Here is a 24,387-nt window from a genome sequence, read left to right on the forward strand (position 1 = left end):
TAAATAAAGGGGGCATATAAGCAGACAATGAAAGCTCTTACAATATTTGATGATAACATTTATCGAAAACAGGCTATAGACTACATGTACACTACCAAGTCAGAACATGACTAAGTTATTTATGGGGAAATGGACCAAATTATTAGGGTGAGGCACATGGGCTAATAACAGCTTACTACACAACATACACTTAGTATTACTTTCTTAGCTATAGTATACATATCTTCCTGGCATATTACATAATTTACGCAAGACATTTTTGGATTCACCTTGTGCTGTGTTCACTTGAACAGGAAGGTGGTGCAAACTTTGTCATCCAAGTCTGGCATTCTCTGGCATTCTCTGGAATTATGGTGCTTTCAAGACAACTGGGAACTCAATAAAAAAAACAAAGTTGAATCATAATGTCAGGGATCTTCAGGTCAGAGCTCTAAAAAGAGGTCAGAGTTTTTTTTTTTTTTATTACCCCTTTTTCTCCCCAATTTTGTGGTATCCAATTGGTAGTTACAGTCTTGTCTCATCGCTGCAACTCCCGTACGGACTCGGGAGAGGCGAAGGTCAAGAGCCGTGCGCCCTGCGAAACACAACCCAACCAAGCCGCACTGCTTCTTGACAATGCCCACTTAACCTGGAAACCAGCCGCTCCAAAGTGTCAGAGGAAACACTATGCACCTGGCGATCGTGTCAGCGTGCACTGCGCCCGGCACGCCACAGGAGTCGCCAAACCCTCCCCTAACCTGGATGATGCTGGGCCAATTGTGCGCCGTCCCGTGGGTCTCCTGGTCGCGGCCGGCTGTGCCAAAGCCTGGACTCGTACCCAGAATCTCTAGTGGTACAGCTAGCACTGCAATGCAGTGCCTTAGACCACTACGCCACTCGGGAGGCGAGGTCAGAGTTGCCGAGTTGGAATTCCGAGTTGGATGACCCTTCAAAACGTATTTTCCTCAGTCAGAGCTTGTTTTTTTTCCAAGTTCCCAGTTGTCTTGGACTCACTGAAGTTTGAGATTTCCCCAGTTTCCAGTTGTTTTGAATGCGGCAGAAGTCATGCTTGATTGATTGCATGGCCAATGTATTCAACCTTTTCTGGCCCAGGTTGTTGAATGTTTATCCTTTTAAGCTTGGAAAAGAGACCCTTAAACCCAGACATGGACCACACACCTACTCCACTGAATAGCAGGCTAATGATTGCTTTGCAACGCTTGCAGTTAGCCACTGATTCCTTCCAAACCACTCATTGTTGAATTTACGATTTCCAACGTGTTGTGTAATGTTTGTGTCTAATGAGCACCGATATGTTTTATTTATAATTTAACTTCATATGACAAGGATTGAAAAGGATTTGCCAATACTGTAGATTGTCAATGTGATTCATGATGATGACTGCTTGTCTAGCTTGCTAGCTAAGATTTTGAAAGCTAGTGTAAATATAACGTGATTTGATGTCAATTGATGTAATTATCTGTGGCCAATGACCTTGAGCCTTCTTGGATGGGCACTTTCAATGTAACTCTATGGCAGCACCCAAGGGGCTTGAATTTTCGAGCTCTCTCCATAGATTTTGCAGTAAGGTATTGTCCCCATGAGTGACAGAACACTGAGACAATCACAAAGCAACTACAGAACATTACCAACCACTACGCCCTGTATTTTACACTGGCTGCTCCACCACCACAGAAAACACAGAGTTAGGCTGAAACGCCAACATTTTGGAGCTGCATTACTCAAGAAAGCAAAGAAAAAGACCAAGTTTGTTTGCGGCTTTATTAACTCAATGATTAAAAAAAAAAAAAAGGTACATTGTTTGCAAGCTGATATGTGACACATATTAATGCCAAAATAACATGCAAAACATCTAATATATATATATATATTTAAATTATTATTATAATTATTATATATATTTTTGCCCCACCTGCCCTGAATGACGGGTCGTCACTGCTGCCACGTTAATTCTCATAACCTGCTATGTTAGTTCTCCTAACCGCCCACATTAATTATCCTAACCGGTTTAACTTAAACACTACAAGGAAGCCGCAAGCAGCCACACAAAACGGTCTTGAGTGGCAACCAATCTGCCCAATTAGCTGTTATGTTTCCATACACCCACTTATGTTGATCCTCCCACTTATTTCGCACGCCCACTTTCAGACACTCCACATATGCAGTTACCCTACTGGATTGATTTGGCGGGGAAAGATGGTCCTCTCCAACCGGGAAATGATCATTTAATTAATGGTTTCAGTATACATGACTTGGAAGTGGCCAGTATGAAAACAGCAGGTCAGTCAGATTCAGAAAGATCTGTGAGATAACGCATAGAAATAACTGTGAGACGTACGCATGCCATGCACATGTGCAGAGGTTCATGGTGATTACCTCAAAGCTGTCAATCCAATTCACGAAAGATAGAAATAGCACAGAGAAGAAAATAAACGTGCCCGCGGTTAATGAATGAATATAAAGAGCATCCCAGTTTCCCTGTTTGCCTACTCAACTGAAACATTTCAAGAGTCATTAGAACTGTGCGCTTATCACAGCAAACTACAGCCTGGCACTTATTAAAAATATGGATTTATTGTTCGAAAATAATATTACCCAAATTAGGTGTTCCAACCCGATAATTATGTTATTAGTATACTATAACACATTAGAGAAAACTGTGAGTGATATAAATATTCCAATGCGATGAATAAAGGCGTTTTCTCCTGTGCACGAGCTCAAAACAAAAGCCTGCAGGGGTGATCGAGCCCATCACCCCTGATATATGAATTCTCCAGAGATGATGAGCAGACTCCCCCGTCTTGAGCAACTTGCGTCTTTCTGGAATGCTGGCGCGTGTGTCAGCTGTGAGCCAATCCGTGGCCCCAAACGTCACTATGTGGGTCTCATGGTTTGTGTTTAAAACGGAGAAATGCCCTGATGCACCGCATTCTCTAACCACTTGAGCCTCGAGTTTATTCCTCTGTCATTGGTGACAGCGCGCGATGACGATGCAACGCTAGGGGACCACAGTTTACGCACTGACACCTTCAGGTGGACACCGACTGTGGAGAGCATCTGTACCCTGGTAAGGCGATGGAAAACTCAAGCGTGGTGGTCACTGATGTTCCAACTGCTGGCCTAACAGAATTCCTCAACTTCACCATGAATGACACCATCTCCCGACTCTACGAAGGCTTCACAGATGAGCTCGCCATGACAGAATTACGCGTAACGAACGACCCGGTATCTCTGAAAGTCAACACTCTAAGGACTGCGTTTGCTGCTGGGCTTCGGGTTAAGCTGCCACCGACGGAACCCGCTCACTTGGTGGTTGCTTTTTGGGATTCCCCGCTAAGTCACGGAATCAATGTGTTTGTAGGAATTGTCCTGTGCTTCACAATGCTGGGCCTAGGGTGTACGGTAGATGTGAGCCAGCTTGGGGAACATATCCGCAGACCCATCGGGGTTCTGCTAGCGCTAGTGTGCCAGTTTGTTATCATGCCCCTGGTCGCCTTCCTGCTTGCTTTGGCATTCTCTCTCGACGATGTGGCGGCTATGGCCGTGCTACTGTGTGGCTGCTGTCCAGGAGGAAACCTATCCAACATCATGTCGTTATTAGTGAACGGGGAGATGAATCTGAGGTAACTAAAGGAACTAATACAAATATCTCCCACCTTTCCAAGTGGACTATAAAATGTACCTCAAATAAAAATATCTCAATTTATAGCCTAATTGGATGAATGGAAACCTAAACCTATATTAATTGATACATTGTCTGATATTGCACTTAATTCACGATGCCTATAACTCGAAGTTTAGGCACACGTAGGCTATTACTTGGATTGGCATATTGGTAGAGTTTTACGCATGATAATTAAAATAGAATTGTACGCACGGTCATATCTCCAGCATAGCCTACTGTTGGGACTTGTGGTCCAGATTGTCAAAACAGATTGATTTGAACACATCTTAATTTATTAAATAGAACATGATGTCATTATTTGAGGATCATCACTTAATATTCGTCCACTATTCTAAAAAGTAATATTAATGTACTGGTCAATCTGCATTTGGGGACTCGAATAAAGTTAATGTGACGGTGTGATACACTTTTGTCTTTCTCTTTTCAGCATCATCATGACCATCTCCTCCACGGTCCTGGCGCTGGTTCTGATGCCTCTGTGTCTGTGGATATATAGCCGCGCCTGGATCAACACCCCGGTGGTCAACCTGATGCCGTTCGGCGCGATCATCCTCACCCTCTGTAGCACTCTCATCCCCATTGGCCTGGGGGTCGTGCTCCGGTACCGCTACAACCGGGCGGCGGACATCGTTTTAAAGGTATACAGGGCAGCCTCAAATAACGGTCCGGTATAGAGGAAGGTTTGGAGACGGGTTGACTGGTTCATTGTGAGATTGAGAGCACTTGGCACATACTTTAGACAGACAGTGAAAAGCAGTTTTATTATTTTTCTTTGCCCTTTTCCTTTTTATAGTTTAGTTTAGAAATATGACATTACACGAAATTCATCAATAAAATGCATTAGACCTAGGTACTATATAAAGAATACAAATGTATGATTACCTAAATTATTTCCTGATTCTAAGTGTCACATTAAGAATGACATACAAGACTAAAATAGTACATTTTATGATTAAACAGTGTAGTTTTGCATGTAAAATATATATTTTTTTGTTGTAAAAGTCAGTTGTGGATCTTTTGACTTTGTAATCACTAGTGTGACATTATACCCACTGAGTCATTTTTTATGTCTAGCTTTTAGTGGCGACAAAGCCTGCCCACATTGCACAGTGACATCAGAGGCAGAGTACTGTCAGGGAGAGCCCCTCGGCATGAGATGTGTGACAGAGTCATAGAACTGGATGATAGATCCACAGAGGGGAAAGGATGCAAGAAATAACATCGATTCAAGTGGACCATGGTCACTTGTGGCTTTTCCTTGCTCCTTAATAATACTGGTTCTGTTTGAATATCCTGAAAATGCGTCCATTGTTTCTTCCCTCCACCCTCCTAAAACAATCTGGATGTAGAGAATGCCGATGTCATAAAACCTTTGTTGATTCCGTGCTGTTTGTTTCCCAAGTTGTCTCTGTGGTCTCTGCTGGTGACCCTGGTGATGCTGTTCATCATGACGGGGGCCATGTTGGGGCCAGAGCTGCTGGCCACCATCCCTCCATCTGTCTATGTGGTGGCTGTCCTGATGCCTGCATGTGGCTACGCTGCAGGCTACGGCCTGGCCACCCTCTTCGACCTACCGCCCAACAGCCGCAGGACCGTGTCCCTGGAGACCGGGTGCCAGAACGTGCAGCTCTGCACAGCCATCCTGAAGATGGCCTTCCCACCACAGCTGATGGGGGGCATGTATATGTTCCCTCTGCTCTACGCCCTCTTCCAGGCCGCCGAGGCCGGCATCATCATCCTGGCCTACCGGATGTACAGGAAAGAGGTTCTACACAAACCAGACACAAACTCACCAGGGGACAACAGGGATATTGGATATAATAGGTTTGAAGACGAGGATATGGGTTTTGACAATTCTTACGGGGCGGTGACCACGAGTGACCCAAATCTCATCATGCTGGAGCCTTGTCCGGACTCTACTCCTGTTTAGTGCGCATAAGACAATGACGGCCCACCATGGGTGGAGTGGCGCATAAAGACATTCAGGTCCGCTCATGACATCACTATCAAAAGATATCCTGCAGTGCAGAAACTCTATGGGTGTGTCTCATGACAGGACAGAAGACTGCAACTATTTATGAAGGGAGAGAATGTTACAAAATATATTTGAAGCAATTCATAAGACCATGAAAAAAAATGATGAACAGGTTCATAGAAGTATAAAAGCTTACATCAACATCTTGTGTATGAATTAAAATGGCTGTGAAAATGGATTTCATAAAATATATTCATCCACTCTCACATCACTGATGCAGGACAACAGCGGTTTGCCAAATGTATCATCTCACTTGCTTGTAAAGTCAAACATGATCATGAGCTACATAGCTAACATGGTCAATTATTGTTTTGCATTCAAAGCAAGTATTCAAGTTCAAGGGTACATGTTTTGGTGCCTATAGTTTCAGTTCAAGAAGAAAAATCATGCAGTACCTTTCTTCAACAAAACCTAACTACTCCATAATCACCATATATGTACGATGACAACCCGTCTGTAAAATATACAATTGTGTATATGTTTATCAATGTATATTAAAATATATATGATATAGGAAAAATAAAATATGTACTGACACTTCTGCATTCTGTAATCTTGCGGAGTTCCGTTATATTTGCGGATTGGTCTTGGAGGCCAATTTAGGAGAACTGCCACACCTGCGTACAATTAATGAAATCGTGTCTCGTCAATCTATTTAAATTGGTAAACCAAATAACCCAAGTTGGCTGAGCAAAAATGGCTACATATGTAGACGAGTCGATCGACAGATATTTCTATTCATCTTACAACCCTTATTCTGGCAGGTATCCCAAACCAAAAGGTGCGGGCTGGAGAAACAATTATTTGGCCAACTATGTGGCTACAGAGGACTATTTTGATAACCACCAGCGCGCGCAACTTAAATCCATCTTGTCTCAAATAAACCCCAATCTTACACCGAGGCTACGGAAAGCAAATACCAAAGATGTCGCTGTGCAGGTCAACCCGAAGAAGGATGTCTCCGTGCAGTGCTCCCTCGGCCCAAGGACTCTCATGACCGGAAAGCGAGACGCTTTGCGCAAAAGTAAACAGGAGGCCCAGACACCCGGTAGCCCTGCCGGTAGTCCAGGCAGCTCGGTGGGAGGCGTGCTCTACCCTCGCACACTGGCCGTCTACTCGCCTGTCGCTTCTAGGAGACTTGCATATTTTCTAGAAGACGACAAAGGGGGACCGAGTGAAGTACCGACCGGTGACCCACCTGAAACCGTGAAGGCGGGGAAAAAGAATAAAGGCGAAAAGTCTGCAGAGGACAAAACAGGAAAGGCAAAGGACGAAAAGACTGGGCCAGTTAAAAAAACTAGTAAGAAGACTGACCGGTCAGTTACGACCGAGGATGTCAAAGCCGATCAGGATGGATCGGAAGTCAAGGCCCGCGTGAGGTTTCAGGTGAGCCCCAAGCGCTGACGATACGTTTATTCGGCCAGTCTGAAAGACCCAAAATAAACATTTGACACGTGAGTAATTGTAAAGGTGGCTGTGTACAGTGGCCGTCTAGACCAAGATGCTCCATGTAATTCGCATTCTGACTAGACTCAATGCCTTCCTAGTTTCTGGAGCAGAAGTATGGGTACTATCACTGCAGAGACTGCAACCTGCGTTGGGAGAGCGCATACGTTTGGTGCGTCCAAGGAACGAGCAAGGTATAGTAAACTGGTCCATTCAATCCCTGACGTATGACTACTGCTGCTACTCTGGTAGTGCCTCTTATCAAGTGCTGTCTCCGTTTCAGGTCTACTTCAAGCAGTTCTGTAGAACCTGCCAGAAGTCCTTCAATCCTTACCGGGTCGAGGACATCACCTGCCAGGTTAGGGATCTAGGCTTCTGTACTATACTGTACATTGTTAAACCATGAGTCAACACTAAACTTGGGTCCTCCACTTAATCTTGTTCTCTGTTTCCACAGACTTGCAACAAGTCGCGCTGCGTGTGCGAAGTGACCCCTCGCCACATTGACCCCAAACGCCCCCACAGACAGGATCTGTGTGGCAGGTGCAAGGGCAAGCGGCTCTCCTGTGACCGCACCTTCAGTTTCAAATACATCATATAGCAGGAACCTGCACATGAACTTTCACATCTAAGTCCTGCAGCCCAGAGAAGCCCCTGTGCACATTTAATGAGGCTCTGGGATGGAGAATACTTTTGGATTTCATTATTTTCTGTTATGCCTTTATTTTCATTATGATAGTGATTGCAGGAAAACACTTCTGAATGTGAAATAAAGTGGCAATACCCAGCAGTCTACATTCTCTGGCATTCTTCTCTCCCTGTAAGATGGCTTGTCAGTGGTTTAAAAGCTAATCATTATGCATGTGACGGTCAGTGGCACAAGCATGTCAGCGTGCCTGACTAGCCATTGAGGTTACTGGAGCATAGCTCAATGCACATATGGTCAATTTTGCTAGGACTGTCTGGTGTTATTAGCAGAGGTTTGACTTTTCAATGTGTGGAAATAACATGCCTTTAAATGAATAACAATGGCAGAGACATTCATATGATCAAGTTTTTATTTATCCAGAGAGAAGGCTTGGTATGTGAGATGACAAAAAAAAGTATATTGGTAATGCATCCCTACAATAAAAACAATTTTCCAGGTAAATAACTAAGATCAGCATTCAAATGTACCAGACAAGTTCTCTGAGGAATGAGTACAGTGATCGTTTACAATGTGCCATGACAAGTTTCCTGCAACACTTTCAGACATCAAGTTCATGTTCAGCAAGCAGTGCCTTCTCAGAAGCAAAAGCAGAGCCTTAATGGCAGCAGTTTCCCCTCAGAACACAGGGCCATGGCACACCATCAGTGCAGCTGTGCGCAGCCAACATGGACAAACACAGGCCTGTTTCCCCTCATAAGTCTTAGAGGAGCCTGTTCCGGGGTACAGGGCCAACATGGAGATCACAGTGGAGAAAAGGAATGCATAGGACTGGGCTTGGTTGGGCTGTGGCAGTCCAACAGGAAGCAGAATCTACGCTAGCTAGCGCCTTTAACCAGTTCCAATTTACTCTGACCCACAATCCCCACCAGGCAGGCCAATCTTTGGGAAATGTTAAAGTTTGTGTGACAGGATTATAATAGTGGAGCAGGTCATTAGTGACTCAATATCAGCTATCTCTCACATTTGCTTCATACATCCTATTCGGATTAACAGTGCAACGAAAGTACAAGGGGAAAATACTGGTTTTACACTATACATTTTCTAAAATAAGTTAGATGTTTACATAATGAGTTGTAGCCAGTCTGCACTTTCTGTGCAATTATATGCATTTGTGTATACAAGAATATTAAATCTATACCACACAGCCTAAAGTCTCTACAGGCAGCTACTTATTTGGTTACAGAGTGAGTTTCATTAGAAGACCTGCTGAAGATGATGCTAGTCTCCAACGCAGGTCAATAAACAGATCAATTTATATTTTTCCAGTCCCTAAGGGGGGGGGGGGGGGGGCAGCTCCCCTAGGGTTACAATTACACGTTAAATACCCTAACATTTACAACCTAGGATGTTAGCTCTAATAAAAAATAGTACATTTCTCAAAAAATATTATTGCAGTGCTTCTCTCTTTCAAGCATGCTTTTGAAAACTATTATATCTTTGTGTTTGTTTATGAATCTTGACAAGGACTGCCCTGTCCTCTCACAAAGCCATCCGGTTTCCTTCCAGACCGACTCAAGGAGCCCATGCTCCAACTCTTCTGCTACAAGAATAACACCACTTCTCCCTGACCGAACCTCAAACCCCAACCAGTCTCCTGAGAGGGGCTGAGGAGGCAACTGGCCAATATGGGAGACCCATCAGGTAATTTCCGCCAAAACGCTTCCAGTTTAGCATCATCATCCCCATTGTCTCCTAACTTCTCGCTCCTGGGCCAGTCTTCACCAGTCACATAATACCCCGACTTATTGCAGCTGAATTTGGCAAGGTGGCTTATTCTGGGAAAACAGATACGAGCTTTTAAAGTATTTTATATATGTAATATATATTAATATGAGTCACAGTTATTCCCACACATCCTTTAGCCCTTATTAGGTGGAGTCTCTTCTGTCCTCCCTTGACACACGTCACTGTCTCCCCAGCCTCCAGAGCAGATGGAAGCTGTGAGTGGTACAGGAGAGGTCTACTGCAGTCCAGTCCAGTCTTTGGGCCTGAAGGCTCACAGTCCAGTGCTGACCACTGTGGTCTGGGGGGCCTGGCAGGCCTGGGCCTGGCTCAGAGCCTCTCTGATCTGCAGGTTGAGCTCCATGAGGCGCCCACTGGCCTGGGACAGGTCCCTGCTGGGCCCCACCACAGCCAGGCAGCCTGTCTGGCCCAGCGTCTGGTGACGGAAGTAGATGTGCAGGAGAGTCTGGACCGCGTCATCTGACTCGTTTCCAAAGATGTCGTTAGGCCACAGAGACCTATTGGAGGAGAGCGAGGAGGAAGAGAGCATCAGGACAGAAGACTAGACACATGCCTGTGTAGTCTATACATTGAGGAATAGATGTAGGGTAGAAAAGATGTAGTCCTTTGTTTCTTTACCTGAAGGTTTTGACCTGTGTGAGGGCAGAGCCGAAGTCTCTGGCTCTCAGGGTCTCAATCAGTGATTGGATGGCTGTCTCCGTACTGGTCTGGGAGGCATCCGACACGCCCACATCCTCCTGTCCATCAACCCCCGACTCCACCTGCTTCAAACAGCTCTCAAGGATGGCCAGCTCCTCTGACATGTTGGTCACCTTGGAGACACACCCAAAAAGGTCAGATAACCACAGAGATAATCTCACGTGTATTTGAGCACGTGCAAGACTTCTCTAGAAAGTCAATGAAGCAATGCAATTAGTATTGATGTGATTAATTGAAATATCTGACCTCATCTCTCCATGAGAGAAATGATTCACTCTCATTCAGGGGATTTAATGAGATTTATCTCCAGTAAAAAGCCATGAGACAGCAGGGCTAGACAGCAGCAGAACCTCTAGATAGTGACAGTCAGGCACTATCTCAGTCCCTATGTCTGAGTGCTTGTATGTCTGGTCGGCAAAATTGTGTGCGAGCGCGTGAGAGAAAGAGCATATACACGGAGGTATCTTGGAGAATGTTTATATCTTTTCTCCAGGGCACATTTGGACATCCGCATCTACAAAAATGGCTCATGACTTTACAGATCGACTTTTGCCGTTACAGTATCTTTCATTCCAAAAAGCATAAGCTTGCCCATTCACCCACTGAATGGCAGGCATACACAATCCACGTCTCAATTGTCTCAAGGCTTAAAAAGTATTCTTTAACCAGTCTCATCCCCTTCATCTACACTGATTGAAGTGGATTTACAAGGTGACATCAATAAGGGATCATAGCTTTAACTTGAATTTACCTGGTCAGTCTCATGGAAAGAGCAGGTGTTCCTAATGTTTTGTACACTCAGTGTATATACACAGGAAGCAAGTGAGTTTAATTGAGCGTGTGCGTTGTCAAAACTGCTTGTTTTCCTTTCAGGGAAGATGTGGAAAAATGCAGGGGGCCTCAGTGCCTCAAGCTTTCCTGAAACCAACCTGAAGTCCAATTAAAGAGCTCATTGGGGAAGGGAACTAAACTAACAACCTCTCTGTGTTGACCTAGCACACACAATGGTGCGTGTGACGTGAAACACTCCAAGTGTGCTTGAGTGGGTGACCTGCGATTTTTCTTTTTGGCATGTAAATAAATGACACAACTGACCCCTATTAACACAGCCTAGAACTGTTTTCATGCTGCCCTTCTGTACCACCCACATGGAGCGTCCCACCACACAGGCCCTGTTGAGTAAAGTGTTTGGGTGCAAACCCCTTGCCCAGTCTCACCTCTGCCTCTCTCTTGATGATGTCCACATGACTGATGAGTTTGCAGTAGGCCTGGAAGAGCAGCAGCAGCTGGAAGTGCAGTTTATAGAGCCTGCGACACAGCTCCAGCTCCTACAGAGAGAGAGCAGGGACAGTAACACACCGCTCACACTCGCTACAGCCACACCAGGTCATAATGGTCACATGATCAGACGGACGGATATCCTGGGTTAGAGACTAACGGGGGAGGAGATGAAAGGGTTAACAATGCGCGGAGCGATGTCCCTACACCAGGGGTCTCCAACCTTTTCTAGCACGAGTTACTTTAAAAATAAAACATTTAAACGTAGCGAGCTACTTATTTTTTTGAGCTTTCAAATAGGCACTTTCATCTCTTCTCCCCCCGCAGCTCTTCCCCGGGTCCTTAGTGTACAAGAAAAAGTAGTGCACGGTGTTCTGTCAATACACCTTGAGTGTAAACAACTCCACGGGGGGCCCTATAAAATCTGTGATTTCTTTCCCAAATTATGTTCTCAGTTTTATTTTTCCTCATTTTATATATATATATATTTTTTTACTCTTAAATTGATGTTCTGCATTGATGTCAATGCTTAAATCACATCAGAAGACCATTTTTGGGGGAGGTCTAAAAGAAAAAAAAGTGTAATTCCCCTTTAATTGCACATCTGGCCCTTTAATAGCACATCTAGTGTGCTTTCTAATGTGCCAGTCTAGTGATGGTTCTGTACTGCTGCTGCTCATTTCATGTCAATGTTTGCAAATAATAAATACAAATGATATACAGTACTTCCTCATGATATACTTATGCCAGACAAGCCTACTTTGCAGATAACATTTAATTGAGACATTTTGGGGAACGTATTTGTCAACCCACAAGACTTGTCACATCAACTAGCTAAACGCGGAGTGATAGACAAACTCCCGCACCACAAAGGGGCAATATTGCTGGAAGTTAATGGGCAGATAGTGTTAGGTTTGGCTTTTCAAGCCAATAGTAGCTAACCAGGGGTGGGACAATGTCTATGTTGCTTTGGTTAGATAGTAGCTGGGAGCTTGCGGTGTTTGATACTTGTGAGATTTGTTTATGACAGTTTGCGGTGGAACGTGAAAATTGCATGTACCAAAAGTATGTGGACACCTGCTCGACGAACATCTCATTCCAAAATCATGGGCATTAATATGGAGTTGGTCCCCCCTTTGCTGCTATAACAGCCTCCACTCTTCTGGGAAGGCTTTCCACTAGATGTTGGAACATTGCTACGGGGACTTGCTTCCATTCAGCCACAAGAGCATTAGTGAGGTCGGGCACTGATGTTGGGTGATTAGGCCTGGCTCGCAGTCGGCGTTCCAATGCATCCCAAAGGTGTTAGATGGAGTGGAGGTCAGGGCTCTGTGCAGGCCACTCAAGTTCTTCCACACCAGTCTCGACAAGCCATTCCTGTATGGTCCTCGCTTTGTGCACGGGGGCATTGTCATGCTGTTGCCACAAAGTTGGAAGCACAGAATCGTCTAGAATGTCACTGTATGCTGTAGCGTTAAGATTTCCCTTCACTGGAAGGGGCCTAGCCTGAAACATGAAAAACAACCCCAGACCATTATTCCTCCTCCACCAAACTTTACAGATGGCACTATGCATTCGGGCAGGTTCCATTCTCCTGGCATCTGCCAAACCTAGGTTTGTCAGTCGGCCTGCCAGATGGTGAAGCGTGATTCATCACTCCAGAGAACGCGTTTCCACTGCTCCAGAGTCCAATGTCGGTGAGCTTTACACAACTCCAGCCAACGCTTGGCATTGCACATGGTGATCTTAGGCTTGTGTGCAGATGCTCAGCCATGGACAGCCATTTCATGAAGCTCCCGACGAACAGTTATTGTGCTGATGTTGCTTCCAGAGGCAGTTTGCAACTGAGTACCCACAATTATTATTCAATTATTATTTATTTTTTTACACACTACGGCCTTCAGCACTCCCGTTCTGTGAGCTTGTGTGGCCTACCACTTCGCAGCTGAGCCGTTGTTACTCCTAGACGTTTCCACTTCACAATAACAGCACTTACAGTTCACCGGGGCAGCTCTAGCAGGGCAGAAATTTGAAGAACTGACTTGTTGGAAAGGTGGCATCCTATGACGGTGCCACGTTGAATGTCACTGAGCTCTTCAGTAAGGCCATTCTACTGCCAATGTGTGTCTATGGCGATTGCATGCCTATGTGCCTGATGTTATACACCTGTCAGCAACGGAAGTGACTGAAATAGCCGAATCAACTAATTTGAAGGGGTGTCCACATACTTTTGTATATACAGTGTACTTTCAGAATTGTTTGGCGAGCTACTCATCGGTGGGCTGTAATCGACTTGTTGGAGACCCCTGCCCTAAAGAGAACCGACAAGGCCTAGGTGAGAGTCTAGCCCTATTAACTAGCTACTAACCAACCAGAGGTCGGCATCATTATTAGCCATGGAGGACTGGGTTATACAAAGACCATCACCACCTGTCTGTCACGACCCCTATGGATAAAGTCTGTCCAACCACGGAGCTAAACCGACCAAATGTGTTACTGGAATTATCAAAACATTCTCTCTAATGCAGGAAACATGGAAGAGAATGGGAATTTGAACAGATATGGGAATGGTGCAATAAGCATGCAAAATGAAGGTAGACTAAACATGGCTTCACAGCTCTCTCCCCCCCATCCTCTCCCCTCCCCGTAACCCAGGGCAACACCCCCCCTCTCAAATCAGGCAGACAACTACCACAATCATGATTTAATTTGCGCGATTTTACATCTGCTGTGTAAATCAGTAGTGATGAGGGAGGGGTTAAAACGTCGACAAGATTATTCAGTCAAGGCGAAGCCAAAAGTAGAGCATATATCTGCATACATGCCAATGATGAGAAACAGTAGGCTTGGGGAAATTATTTAGATATATGAGAGAGGTGGAGTCAGAGTGGGAGGGCCCAGGCCTTGGTTGGTTGACGACTGCGGCAGGTACCCGCGGAGAGGGATGAGATGGTCAGTGTGTTGTCCGGACATCATGATTATATTGGAGTCTAGAATACTTAGAGAACCACTTACTGCTAGTTTTTCCATTTGCTAAGCAAGAGGGTGAGCAGGCCACAAAAACAAACAAACAAAACAGGAAGAGAGAAAGACCAAGAATTAGTGAGCCTTCACATCGCAACCCTGATACAGTGACCTGACAGGCGAGGAGGGGAGGGGTAACAACCCTCCATCATAACGCCCATTCCCAGGTCAGGGGGAGGCTTAATCCCAACAGTGGTTATTAGATAACACAGAGCACATCAGCTGGTCTAGGATCAGTGTGTTCAAGTCAAAGCAGTGTAGAAATATAGAGATGGAAAACAGAGAGCAGGATGTAGACCGAGTGAGAGAACGGGGACAGAGAGCTAAGAGGGCGAGAAGAGAGCTAAGAGGGCGAGAAGAGAGCTAAGAGGGGGAGAAGAGAGCTAAGAGGAGGAGAAGAGAGCTAAGAGGAGGAGAAGAGAGCTAAGAGGAGGAGGAGAGAGCTAAGAGGAGGAGGAGAGAGCTAAGAGGAGGAGGAGAGAGCTAAGAGGAGGAGAAGAGAGCTAAGAGGAGGAGAAGAGCTAAGCGGAGGAGAAGAGCTAAGAGGAGGAGAAGAGCTAAGAGGGGGAGAAGAGAGCTAAGAGGGGGAGAAGAGAGCTAAGAGGAGGAGAAGAGAGCTAAGAGGAGGAGAAGAGAGCTAAGAGGAGGAGAAGAGAGCTAAGAGGAGGAGAAGAGAGCTAAGAGGAGGAGAAGAGAGCTAAGAGGGGGAGAAGAGAGCTAAGAGGGGGAGAAGAGAGCTAAGAGGAGGAGAAGAGAGCTAAGAGGAGGAGAAGAGAGCAGCGAATGAGTATGTGCCTCTCTGCTGATGAGAGTACAACAGAGCTTTAGTCTGTAATTGCTAATTTTTCACAGCCAAGCATGTCCTCTGACCTGAAAGAGGGGAGGGGGGGGGGGCAAGCAAAGAGGCTATAAATCTATAACCTCCAGCAGTCAGAGTACTAAACATTATCAGGGGACAGGAGGAGACCGCACGGTAGAGGTTCTCAGCTGTTCTCAGATCAGCTACATCTACCATGATGAGCTGAAGTAATACTGGCTTCAGGACCAGTGGACATACCAGGGTTCAGTAGTGATTATATCACTGAGCTTGTGGGTAGTTAAAATATGGTGTCGAGGACGAGGGGAGATGAATTAGCTTTGACACATAAATATTTTCTCTGAGAACAAAAATGTTTCAAACAGGCGTGTTATCATGCTTATCGACTGTTTGACTGTGTTAGAAAAGGCACTCGAACACAGACTGTCGTCACATTTTTTGCAAGACGTAAAGTTGCTGTGTTCAGATGTGTGTGGGTTAGTCATACCTGGGCTTGAGTGTTGGGTCGTTGGTTGCCGTCTTTGTCGCGAAACGTCTTCCTGCAGTTCTCCAGCCACTGTATGAATGGGATGAGGGAGGGAGAGAGAGAGGGAGAGAATATGTCATGAAATTGATTGTCTTTTTTCTTTCAACGAGTGTGTGTTTGTGCAGGGGTCAGGTGGGGAGGTAGATTTAATAAGAGTGCTGTACTTAGCGAATTAAAAAGAGGGTCGGTTCCAGTGCAGGGGGGTGGAGACCAATCCTCCAGGAACTGCACCCGTCTCATTCAATTAGCACCCCTGCATCCCAGAGCCCTCTCTCTCAATCTCATCTGTCCTCTTTACCCCCCCCCCCCTCCCCTCCATCTCTCCTTCCTCCCTCCTGTCCAACCCTCTAACTGATTTAGGAGCGCCAGAGAATATTTTTTGCCCGTCAGCAGAGGATGTCGCTAGCAACGAGGACGCTAACGGATGCTAAATCCTCCCATATCCTCCTGTGATTCGATGGCTGACCCGACGACGAGTGACACCCAACACATTTATCTTCCTTATGACTCAGCTCATTGTCTCGGTTCTGTTCCCTCAGCCTCTTCCTCCCTGATCTGGGCTGAAGGTGAAATGAGGCGTAATCGGACAGCTCATTGAGCCTTCAGGTTTTCCTCACTATAAATGAGAGGCCATTGAAGAACCACCCAGTGTTCTGGTGCAGGGCTGGTCTGAGTACAGATATGTGCTATGATAATTAGCCATAGAATAAGGATGTGTGATTGCGTGGTCAGGCGGTTTAGGAAACGATAGGTCAGAGTACTGTAACTGTAGATAGGGACGAGTGTGTAACGGTTAGATGTACATGGTGATGAACGGGGAAAGCTCACCTCCTCAGCCGCCTCTCTCTTGCCGTTGTAGGTGTCCAGGTGCTCCTGCAACTCCAGCACACTGAACTTCAGAGTCTCCAGCAGTCCACATGACACCAACTACGACACAGACCACACGCGTTAACCAACCAACGAAAGGACACAACTGCAGGACAACCAACTACACAATATCACATGAGTGTGTCAACTCCCTGCAGTATAGGCCAAGTGCATTTGCACTGCGTAACGTGCAATTGCGCACATAACAAGTACGGCTGATTATACAACTGCTGCCGTCGCTAAAAATATCTTACCAACAAGCATGCTACAGTTAGCTTTCGTCATGGTTCCCTTTAGCAACCAGAGAAATGATGCAACATAACTTCATATTATTAAGGAAGTGGTCATCTCTGGGTTAGCAGGCGTAGACTCACCGTCTCAGCATCCAGCAGCACCGTGGGGCACTGGGAGTGAGAGGTCATGACCTCTAGGGAGCTGAGGAACTGGTTCCCCATTCGCTGCAGCCGCTCTCCTAGGAAACGCACCGACGAGTGGGTGATGAAGCCAAACTTCCTCTGCATGCTCTGCAGACACCAAGACAATAACACATTCAACAGAGCGAACACACACACAAATATATACAAAACAAACATATCCCACTCTTTCTTTCACCTTAAATAGTCGGGAGAACACGTGGAAGGTGTACACAGCAGAGGACCCATCCGTGTCCGACAACATCTGGTTGACATGGCAACGCCAAGCGTCCTCCTCGTCGTCATAGGTAACGGGCTGGAAAGCTGCCAGGATGGCGGAGAGGAAGGGCGAGGGGGGCGGAGAGGCCTGGATCTCTGAGAAACCATCTTGATCGCCCTCATCCTGACTGAGAACAGACAAACACACAGGGTCTGTCTTAGTACCACTGACACACACACAGGATTCACCCAATTCTGAATGCACAAACACATACACCCTCGCTCTGACTGTAACCAAAACAACGTCACACTTCCATCTCTCGCCTCCTCCCCTCTCTCTCTGCAGATGTTTCTGCTGCAGTGTTTCTTTTGCAGAGCTCTACTACAGAGCAAAGAGAACACATGGCTCTCCTACCATCTTAACACAACCACACACACATGGATACTCACAGGCCTGTGGGACCGAACAGCCTGACGAAGCAGACCGAGTAGAAGTATCTGATGCCTGCGCTGCCGAGCGCTGTGGAGGACACAGACTTCGTCCTCATCCTCACCTTAACTCCCTGCCTGCCGCTCTCTCTCTCTCTGCAGCACAGTAACACAGTCTCTCTCTCTCTCTCTGCAGCACAGTAACTCCGAGTCTCTCTGCTAGCTGCACTAGCCTGCCTAGCACACTGCACCGTACCACACAGGAATGCAGAGCAGAGTTCTATCTGAGCCCAGCATCTGACACACACACACACACACACCAAGGCCCCAATCTCACAGCAGGCAGCGCAACACCTCCTGCCGAGTTAAGCTTTCTTGTTGGCGTGCGCACACACACACAGCAGAGCCCCTCTGTTTTCCGGGGGAGGATAATTAGGAGCACTGCCGTTCCCTGTAGCGATCAATCAAACTGCCTGGGTTTTGGAAATGGGGGAAATTAATTCAAGTACTTGTGTACTGAACGAGCAACCAAGAAGTGTATACGTGGTTTCTACATCTCTGGTAGTTGAATAGAGTTGATTTGTGGCTGTACTGTGATCAGTGTCCTCTAGCCTGAGTTGGTCCACCTTGATGAGCGTGTATATAAAAAGGAAAGAGAGGAGCCAGAGCTGGCCCACCTTCAGAGAGATGCCCGCCGCTCCAGCCCAGCCCTCAGCTCCACAACCAGCCTGGCCCACGTGGGAGTCGAGCCAGAGATGAGCTCACCAATTACAGCAGCTCATAAGACCAGGGAAATCGCAGAGAGGCCAGGAAGACCCGACACACTCGGCCGTCCACTCAATCAATTACTTGGGCAAACACAGAACGCACATACAATACTTGCTGTCACGATACCAAGACCCACCACACACACACACAAAACAGGTTGGGAGCAACACATGGTCAGCTGCAGAGCAGTGCCCCTGGAGCAGGTTAGGGGGTTAAGTGCCTTGCTCAAGGGCACGGTCGGCAGTACGTGGCACCTGAGATATTGATGCCAGCAACACTCTGGTTGTTGACTCACTCCCCCCAGATTCCGCTTCTCCACATGCAACTCTGAACTGAAAACAGGTATGAAAATGTAAAACAGGATGTCAATCTAGAGACAGGATCAATGGATACCTGCCAACAATATACACCTGCCGACAAACAGATATCTGACTAGAGGCCACAACCACCGCACATTTGGCCACTGGTACAGGTCCTCTGATACTGGTCAGTAGAGTACAGCAGTCTTACCTGGACATGTCGGAGAAGTCGGCCTCCTCCTCCTCACAGCGGTCGTCAAGCTCCTTCAGCGCCAGCGTCACGTCCTCCTCACACACAGAGCCACAGGGGCTGTCTAGGATGGGGGGCAGGGGCATGGCTGTGAGGGAGTCCCTCTCTTCACAGAGGGACCCCGGCGGGGTGTCTATGGCCGGTGGGAGAGGGGGGGCCGGGTCCAGGTCATAGTGTGGGTCTTGGGAGTCGGTGACGTCACACAGCTCAGGGGGCAGAGGGGGGGCACTGCTGCCAAACCCCGTGTCCGTGCTCACGCTGCTGCTCAGCTCATCTGCCGCCGTCATGCTCACCCCGTCCTAAACAACAGCCAGCAGGGGGAGCTCAGGAGCAGGTCAGATATATATACACACTACAACACTATACAAAGATACATTCTCTCGAGACCTTACAGAACCAGAACTGGTTGGTTGGCATGACAACAGCCCTTCTAAAAGTCTCCCTAAGAGTTACTTCAGTGGTTGCCAACTGTTTTTTTTGTTGCTTACTGTACCACCAACTGAATTTTGCTCTGCCTGGAGTACCCCTGAAGTACCCCCCCCCCATTTTACCAGTAAGCTTATGGTCTGGTGGGTCTTCAAGAATCCCCTGTGGCTAGGCCAAGTACCCCCAGGGCTCCCAGCAACCCTGGTTAGGAACCACTGATCTACTTAATCTGTATCTATGCCTGACAAAAACATTACTGGCTTAATCTCTTTTTACAACATTCAAGAAAATAAGAGGTCACGGTCAGCATAATTCAAGAGATCGATGTTCACTTTAAAAAGTTCATCCTGTAACTTGGTGTCTCTAGAGAAAGGGAACACACTAAAGAAATAGGGCCAATATCAATCTATGGTGCTGGCCTAGGCCTGCCATTTAGAGTGTGACCATCAGGGTAGTAAAACACTGACATTGTGGCCAGACGGCAGGCTGGGAGAGCTAACGAGCCTTCAGATTAGATGAGATGCGTTGCACTCTGATCAGTGGTGGCACTTAAAAAAGTGGGGAGGACGGGCTCATAGTAATGTCTGGAAAGGAATAAATCAAATGGTCTCCCACAAAACACCTGGTTTCCCTGTGTCTGATACAATTCCCTTCCCTCCATTCATTATTATGAGCCGTCCTCCCCTGCCCGATGCATTCTAACACATACGGATGGATCATAAACTACCGATTTATGGCTCACACTAAATGACTACCTACAGAAGACCGTAAAACGTGACATTTGAACACAATGGGACATTGTTACCCGACATTGTTACCCGACTGACAATGACAAACTTCTGTGCGGTGGCAGTTACCTGCATTAAACCACAGTGTGCGTCATTAGACAGGAAACACTACAAGTCAACTGTGTTCATGGAAGACACGTCCACGGAACAGGGGGGGGGTCTAGAACATGTAATCGAAATGGACGTGTTCTGTCTGTGCCTCGTTTCCCTCCATTTAAGAGTCTAAGGCACTGAGAGAGGAGGTGGCAGGCTGCCAGAGCGTCCCTGAGGCACGATGGCTTCATTACGGAAAGCTTTTAGGAGTGGGTGGCTGTCCGGGCCGTCGTGGAGGGGATGAGCAAGAGAATCGATGGTTTTATCTGGGGCTCATTATACTAAGAGCCGGGCCTATCATGAGGAGATGTCCTTGAGCTGATGGGTACGGGCAGGGACAGTAGGGGCTCACAGGGAATCTTTATTCACATTACTGGGGGGGGGGGGGGACCCGGTGTTCTCTCTGACTGAAAGTCCCCGTTGAAAATCCCACCTCTCAGTTTCACTCGCACAATCCGCAGATGTACGTCCTGTGTCAGTGTGTATGAGTTAGTCAATTCAGAATGGGGTCGTCGGGGATAAACAAGAGCGGCATACTATCAACACAAAACATTATGTGGAAGAGGTGTAGATAATAAAATGGACTAATGGAAGCTGTTAGTGACTGGGTTACCTAACTGTGTTCCCTGGTGAACTGTCCTCACTGGTTATATCTAACGCATGTCTGTGTTGCGTCACAATGCTCTCTAGCGTAGCCGGCTTAACTAGCTCATACTCACATATGGGTCTGCCCCGCTGGTGTCCAATGCGTATTTAACGAGGGGTTTCGTTTTGAATGTTCAGGTTCCAAATTGAGAGGTGAACCGTTTCGGCTAGCCTGAGGTGAGCATTGACGATGATCTCGTCTCCCCAATTACACAAGCAAGAACCACGAACCAGCTAAATCAGAGAAAGCAAGAGCTAGCCCACCACAACACCCACAAGCCCCGAGCAGCACGACAAGCGGAGAGAAAGAGATGAGACGGAGGGAGATGTGAACAAAGAGAGCACCCCTTACGGCTCTGTCCAGAGAACAGGCAGGACAAGAGCCAGCCCACTGCACCCCAGGTACAGCGCTCTCCCTAGAGGCAGGCGGAGAGAGGAGGCGGCCACCAACCCTCTGCGTGAAAAAAAACCGACTGACAGAGAGAGCCCAGCAGAGGTAGAAAGTGGTTAAAAGAAGAAGATAAGGCGCTAGAAAGAACCGGAGCACCCCGATTTATTTCTCCCGATTGGTCGCACCTCAGGCAGCTGACTGCTGTTTGAGTCAGAGCGCGGCATCTCCAGTGCAGTGCTGTCCTGGCGGGGCAGCAGGGCCGTGGTCTCCTCTGTCAAGGCACTGCTGGACGACTCCTGCGATTGCTGCAGAGAGTCCACGTGGTTGGACGTGGCATCGTCCGTAGCCGAGTCACTGTTCATCTGGAGTGAGAGACGGACGCAAAGAACGGTTCAACTTTTCCATTTGGAACTAGATAGTAAATACTAAATCAAACCTCCAAATTCTATATATTATCTGGTCCTCTGGTCCGTGTCTCCAGGATATCTGCTAGTATACTGTTTAGTTTTTATTGTTCAACAAGCAAGTTTCTTTTTGTTGTTTTTTTGCATACAAAAGTAAGACGTTTACCAATAAAAAAAAAATCTGCTATGTTCCAGGCATTCTTACAAAACATTCTTGTTATTCGAAAAACGATATATTCTCACATTACTTTGTCTGCAAATGACATGCTGCATGCTCATGGTAGCATTGTTTAAAAGTTACTAGAGCCGTCTTTGGGCCCAAGGGCCACTAGAGGATCAGTCTCACAGTGCACTATCAAGCACAAAGGAGGAATAAGAAGACAGCATAGACTGAAGAGCAGCTCCAGGAATAACAGCATATTGTCGATAACACCCTGGGAAGATATATATATATTTTTTAGCAAAGCAAACAGACGTTAGAGAAAGGCAGCCAGAGGTTGGGGGTTAAAATTAAATTGGGTTCATGCTCATAAAGGAACATGCTGTTAATTTGATGCCCGTTGTAACTTGACTAAATACGTTTTTACATGGCATGCTATGGACTCTTGAGTTTCACTTTATTGTAATTCATCTCCCAGTTAGTTCATTGATTCCCATATATTATGTCTGTGACCTTAAACATATCAGAAAGCTGGACTGATTCTTAGAAGTACAGTGTTTGGGTCTCTACTTTACTTACCTAAAAACAAACTTCTGGGGGAAGGGGGGTACTGGTTTGTGGGTAAAATTAGAGTAGAGCATCTAGGATTGGGGTGAAATAGTGACTGTTACCAGCGGAAGCAAGCATCTAGCCCCAGGCCATACCGGGTAAAGTAGCAGCTCTGCAATCGCTCTGCTCAGCGGACACACACACACCATGCCAACGGGCTGTGTGAGGAGCATGGGGACGGGAGGGGGACGGGGGCACCCTGGTGGTGGGTGAGACTTACGAGGCCAGAGCGGGTGAGAATCTGGCTAGCGCTCAGTACCTCCTCCTCAGACGACTCGTCCGTGTCCTCCTGGTTGGTGAGGTTGAGGCTGGGCGTGCTCCCGGTGTACTGGCACTCCTGCAGGGACGGCGTGTCCCCGTCTCCCTCCCCCTTGTCCATGCTGTCCAGGGAGCGCCGACGCACGCCCCAGTTAAAGTTGTCCATGCTCTCCCCCTACAGGACACCCAAGGAAACAGCAGTCAGATACCAGTAGAACTAACTGAAGTTTGAGATATCTGTCGAAGATGTGGATGATGACAACAGCACAAGTACACAAGAAAACAGAAGTACGTCACTAACATGCCACATCTAAAGGAGCTGTGTTTGCAGTAATGGGAAAAGGAGGAAACAACGCCTTGTCTCTAAGGCTTTGACCCTAATCACTTCGGACAGAGAGCTGCAAAACTTTAAAGACAAACTAAATAAAAGCACAAGAGGAGGAAAATCAGGACAAAGTGCAGACTACATCGATCATGAAACAAAAAGTTTTTGTGGCATGCTTCATTGGCTGTCTGTTTCTAGACTGACAAAACAGGTGCTTCTACAGGGTGACAATCACATGACTGACAGAGGGACACCAGGGCACTGAGGAGAGCAGCTCTTGCTGGCCCAAAACTTACCTGCAACTCCTTGTGGCGGGAAAGGAGGAAAGGTAACAAAGTGAGTTAGGAAGAGTAGGCAGTAGGGACAGTTAGAGGACAACATGGAAGAAAAGTCATACCAAGACCTGCACACACACACACTTGAGTGCACGAGCCCACAATCACACACACTGAATGAAACCATTTATTGTCACCCATCAACGACATGATCTAAAATGATGCAACAGCAGAGCGACTATTGCAAATGATCATATACAAGGCAGGTGTGTGTGTGTGTGTGTGTGTGTGTGTGTGTGTACAGATGACTTATCCTAGTGTACAGTAACAGTACATCACCCCTCACCTCAGCATCTTCCAGCTCCACGTCCAGGAAATCAAAGTCCTTGAAGACTCCAAACTGCTGCTCACTTCCTGCATCCTCTCCCTGCAGGTCCTCCTCCCTCACCACCTCCTCCACTGTGGGGATCAAACTGGTCTGCTGATCACCTGAGTCCAGGTCCTCGTTGGATGAGAACACCACCTAAACACAGAGAGTACAGTTATGGTAAACATGTTCAATAAAGCACATGGAGGGATAGGATATGTTTTGTTGAAGTTGATCACTAGTCCTGCTCGCTCACAGTTTGACATGCCAGGTGTCTTACAGAAGGATTCTTGGGAACGCCAGACTCAGGACCACACAGAGAGAGAACGTTCATGAGCTTCTCTCTGGTTCGCCTCTGAAATAAGACAACATAAACCAGAAATGCATGAGACATTCCAACGTTAAACATAGCAAACCACATCGTAACATATCCAGTGGC

The 24,387-nt window shown here is 46.8% G+C and overlaps 3 protein-coding genes across 27 annotated transcripts in view; 2 read left to right on the forward strand and 1 right to left on the reverse strand.

Moving 5' to 3' along the window:
• The first annotated feature begins 2,910 nt into the window (after positions 1 to 2,910).
• On the forward strand, positions 2,911 to 6,257 carry LOC139578562 (sodium/bile acid cotransporter 4-like). Its single transcript, XM_071406341.1, has 3 exons — positions 2,911 to 3,623; positions 4,113 to 4,323; positions 5,088 to 6,257. Exons 1-3 carry the CDS (start codon positions 3,076 to 3,078, stop codon positions 5,613 to 5,615), a joined length of 1,287 nt encoding a protein of 428 aa, XP_071262442.1. The 5' UTR covers positions 2,911 to 3,075; the 3' UTR covers positions 5,616 to 6,257.
• A 69-nt stretch (positions 6,258 to 6,326) lies between these two features.
• On the forward strand, positions 6,327 to 7,956 carry zar1 (zygote arrest 1). The gene is made up of 4 exons (XM_071406343.1): positions 6,327 to 7,106; positions 7,268 to 7,360; positions 7,450 to 7,524; positions 7,624 to 7,956. Exons 1-4 carry the CDS (start codon positions 6,417 to 6,419, stop codon positions 7,765 to 7,767), a joined length of 1,002 nt encoding a protein of 333 aa, XP_071262444.1. The 5' UTR covers positions 6,327 to 6,416; the 3' UTR covers positions 7,768 to 7,956.
• Positions 7,957 to 8,210: 254 nt separating this feature from the next.
• Positions 8,211 to 24,387, reverse strand: part of LOC139578560 (protein furry homolog-like) — a 91,009-nt gene continuing 74,832 nt past the window's right edge. For 9 of the 25 annotated variants that reach the window (XM_071406337.1, XM_071406315.1, XM_071406325.1 and 6 more), the window contains 14 exons: positions 24,205 to 24,303; positions 23,928 to 24,104; positions 22,944 to 23,156; positions 21,736 to 21,912; positions 19,169 to 19,506; positions 18,913 to 18,990; positions 17,442 to 17,649; positions 17,204 to 17,353; positions 16,791 to 16,889; positions 15,924 to 15,992; positions 14,611 to 14,628; positions 11,535 to 11,645; positions 10,237 to 10,430; positions 8,211 to 10,115 (listed from right to left, as the gene is read on the reverse strand). In XM_071406337.1, coding sequence (XP_071262438.1) covers positions 9,872 to 10,115; positions 10,237 to 10,430; positions 11,535 to 11,645; positions 14,611 to 14,628; positions 15,924 to 15,992; positions 16,791 to 16,889; positions 17,204 to 17,353; positions 17,442 to 17,649; positions 18,913 to 18,990; positions 19,169 to 19,506; positions 21,736 to 21,912; positions 22,944 to 23,156; positions 23,928 to 24,104; positions 24,205 to 24,303 — 2,175 coding nt within the window. In that variant the 3' untranslated portion in view covers positions 8,211 to 9,871. The remainder of the gene's footprint in view (positions 10,116 to 10,236; positions 10,431 to 11,534; positions 11,646 to 14,610; positions 14,629 to 15,923; positions 15,993 to 16,790; positions 16,890 to 17,203; positions 17,354 to 17,441; positions 17,650 to 18,912; positions 18,991 to 19,168; positions 19,507 to 21,735; positions 21,913 to 22,943; positions 23,157 to 23,927; positions 24,105 to 24,204; positions 24,304 to 24,387) is intronic. The other 16 variants (XM_071406322.1, XM_071406320.1, XM_071406328.1 and 13 more) reach the window with 9 other exon arrangements.

Source organism: Salvelinus alpinus, chromosome 6, assembly GCF_045679555.1.
Source record: "Salvelinus alpinus chromosome 6, SLU_Salpinus.1, whole genome shotgun sequence".
In the NCBI taxonomy this organism is placed as follows: Eukaryota; Metazoa; Chordata; class Actinopteri; order Salmoniformes; family Salmonidae; genus Salvelinus; species Salvelinus alpinus.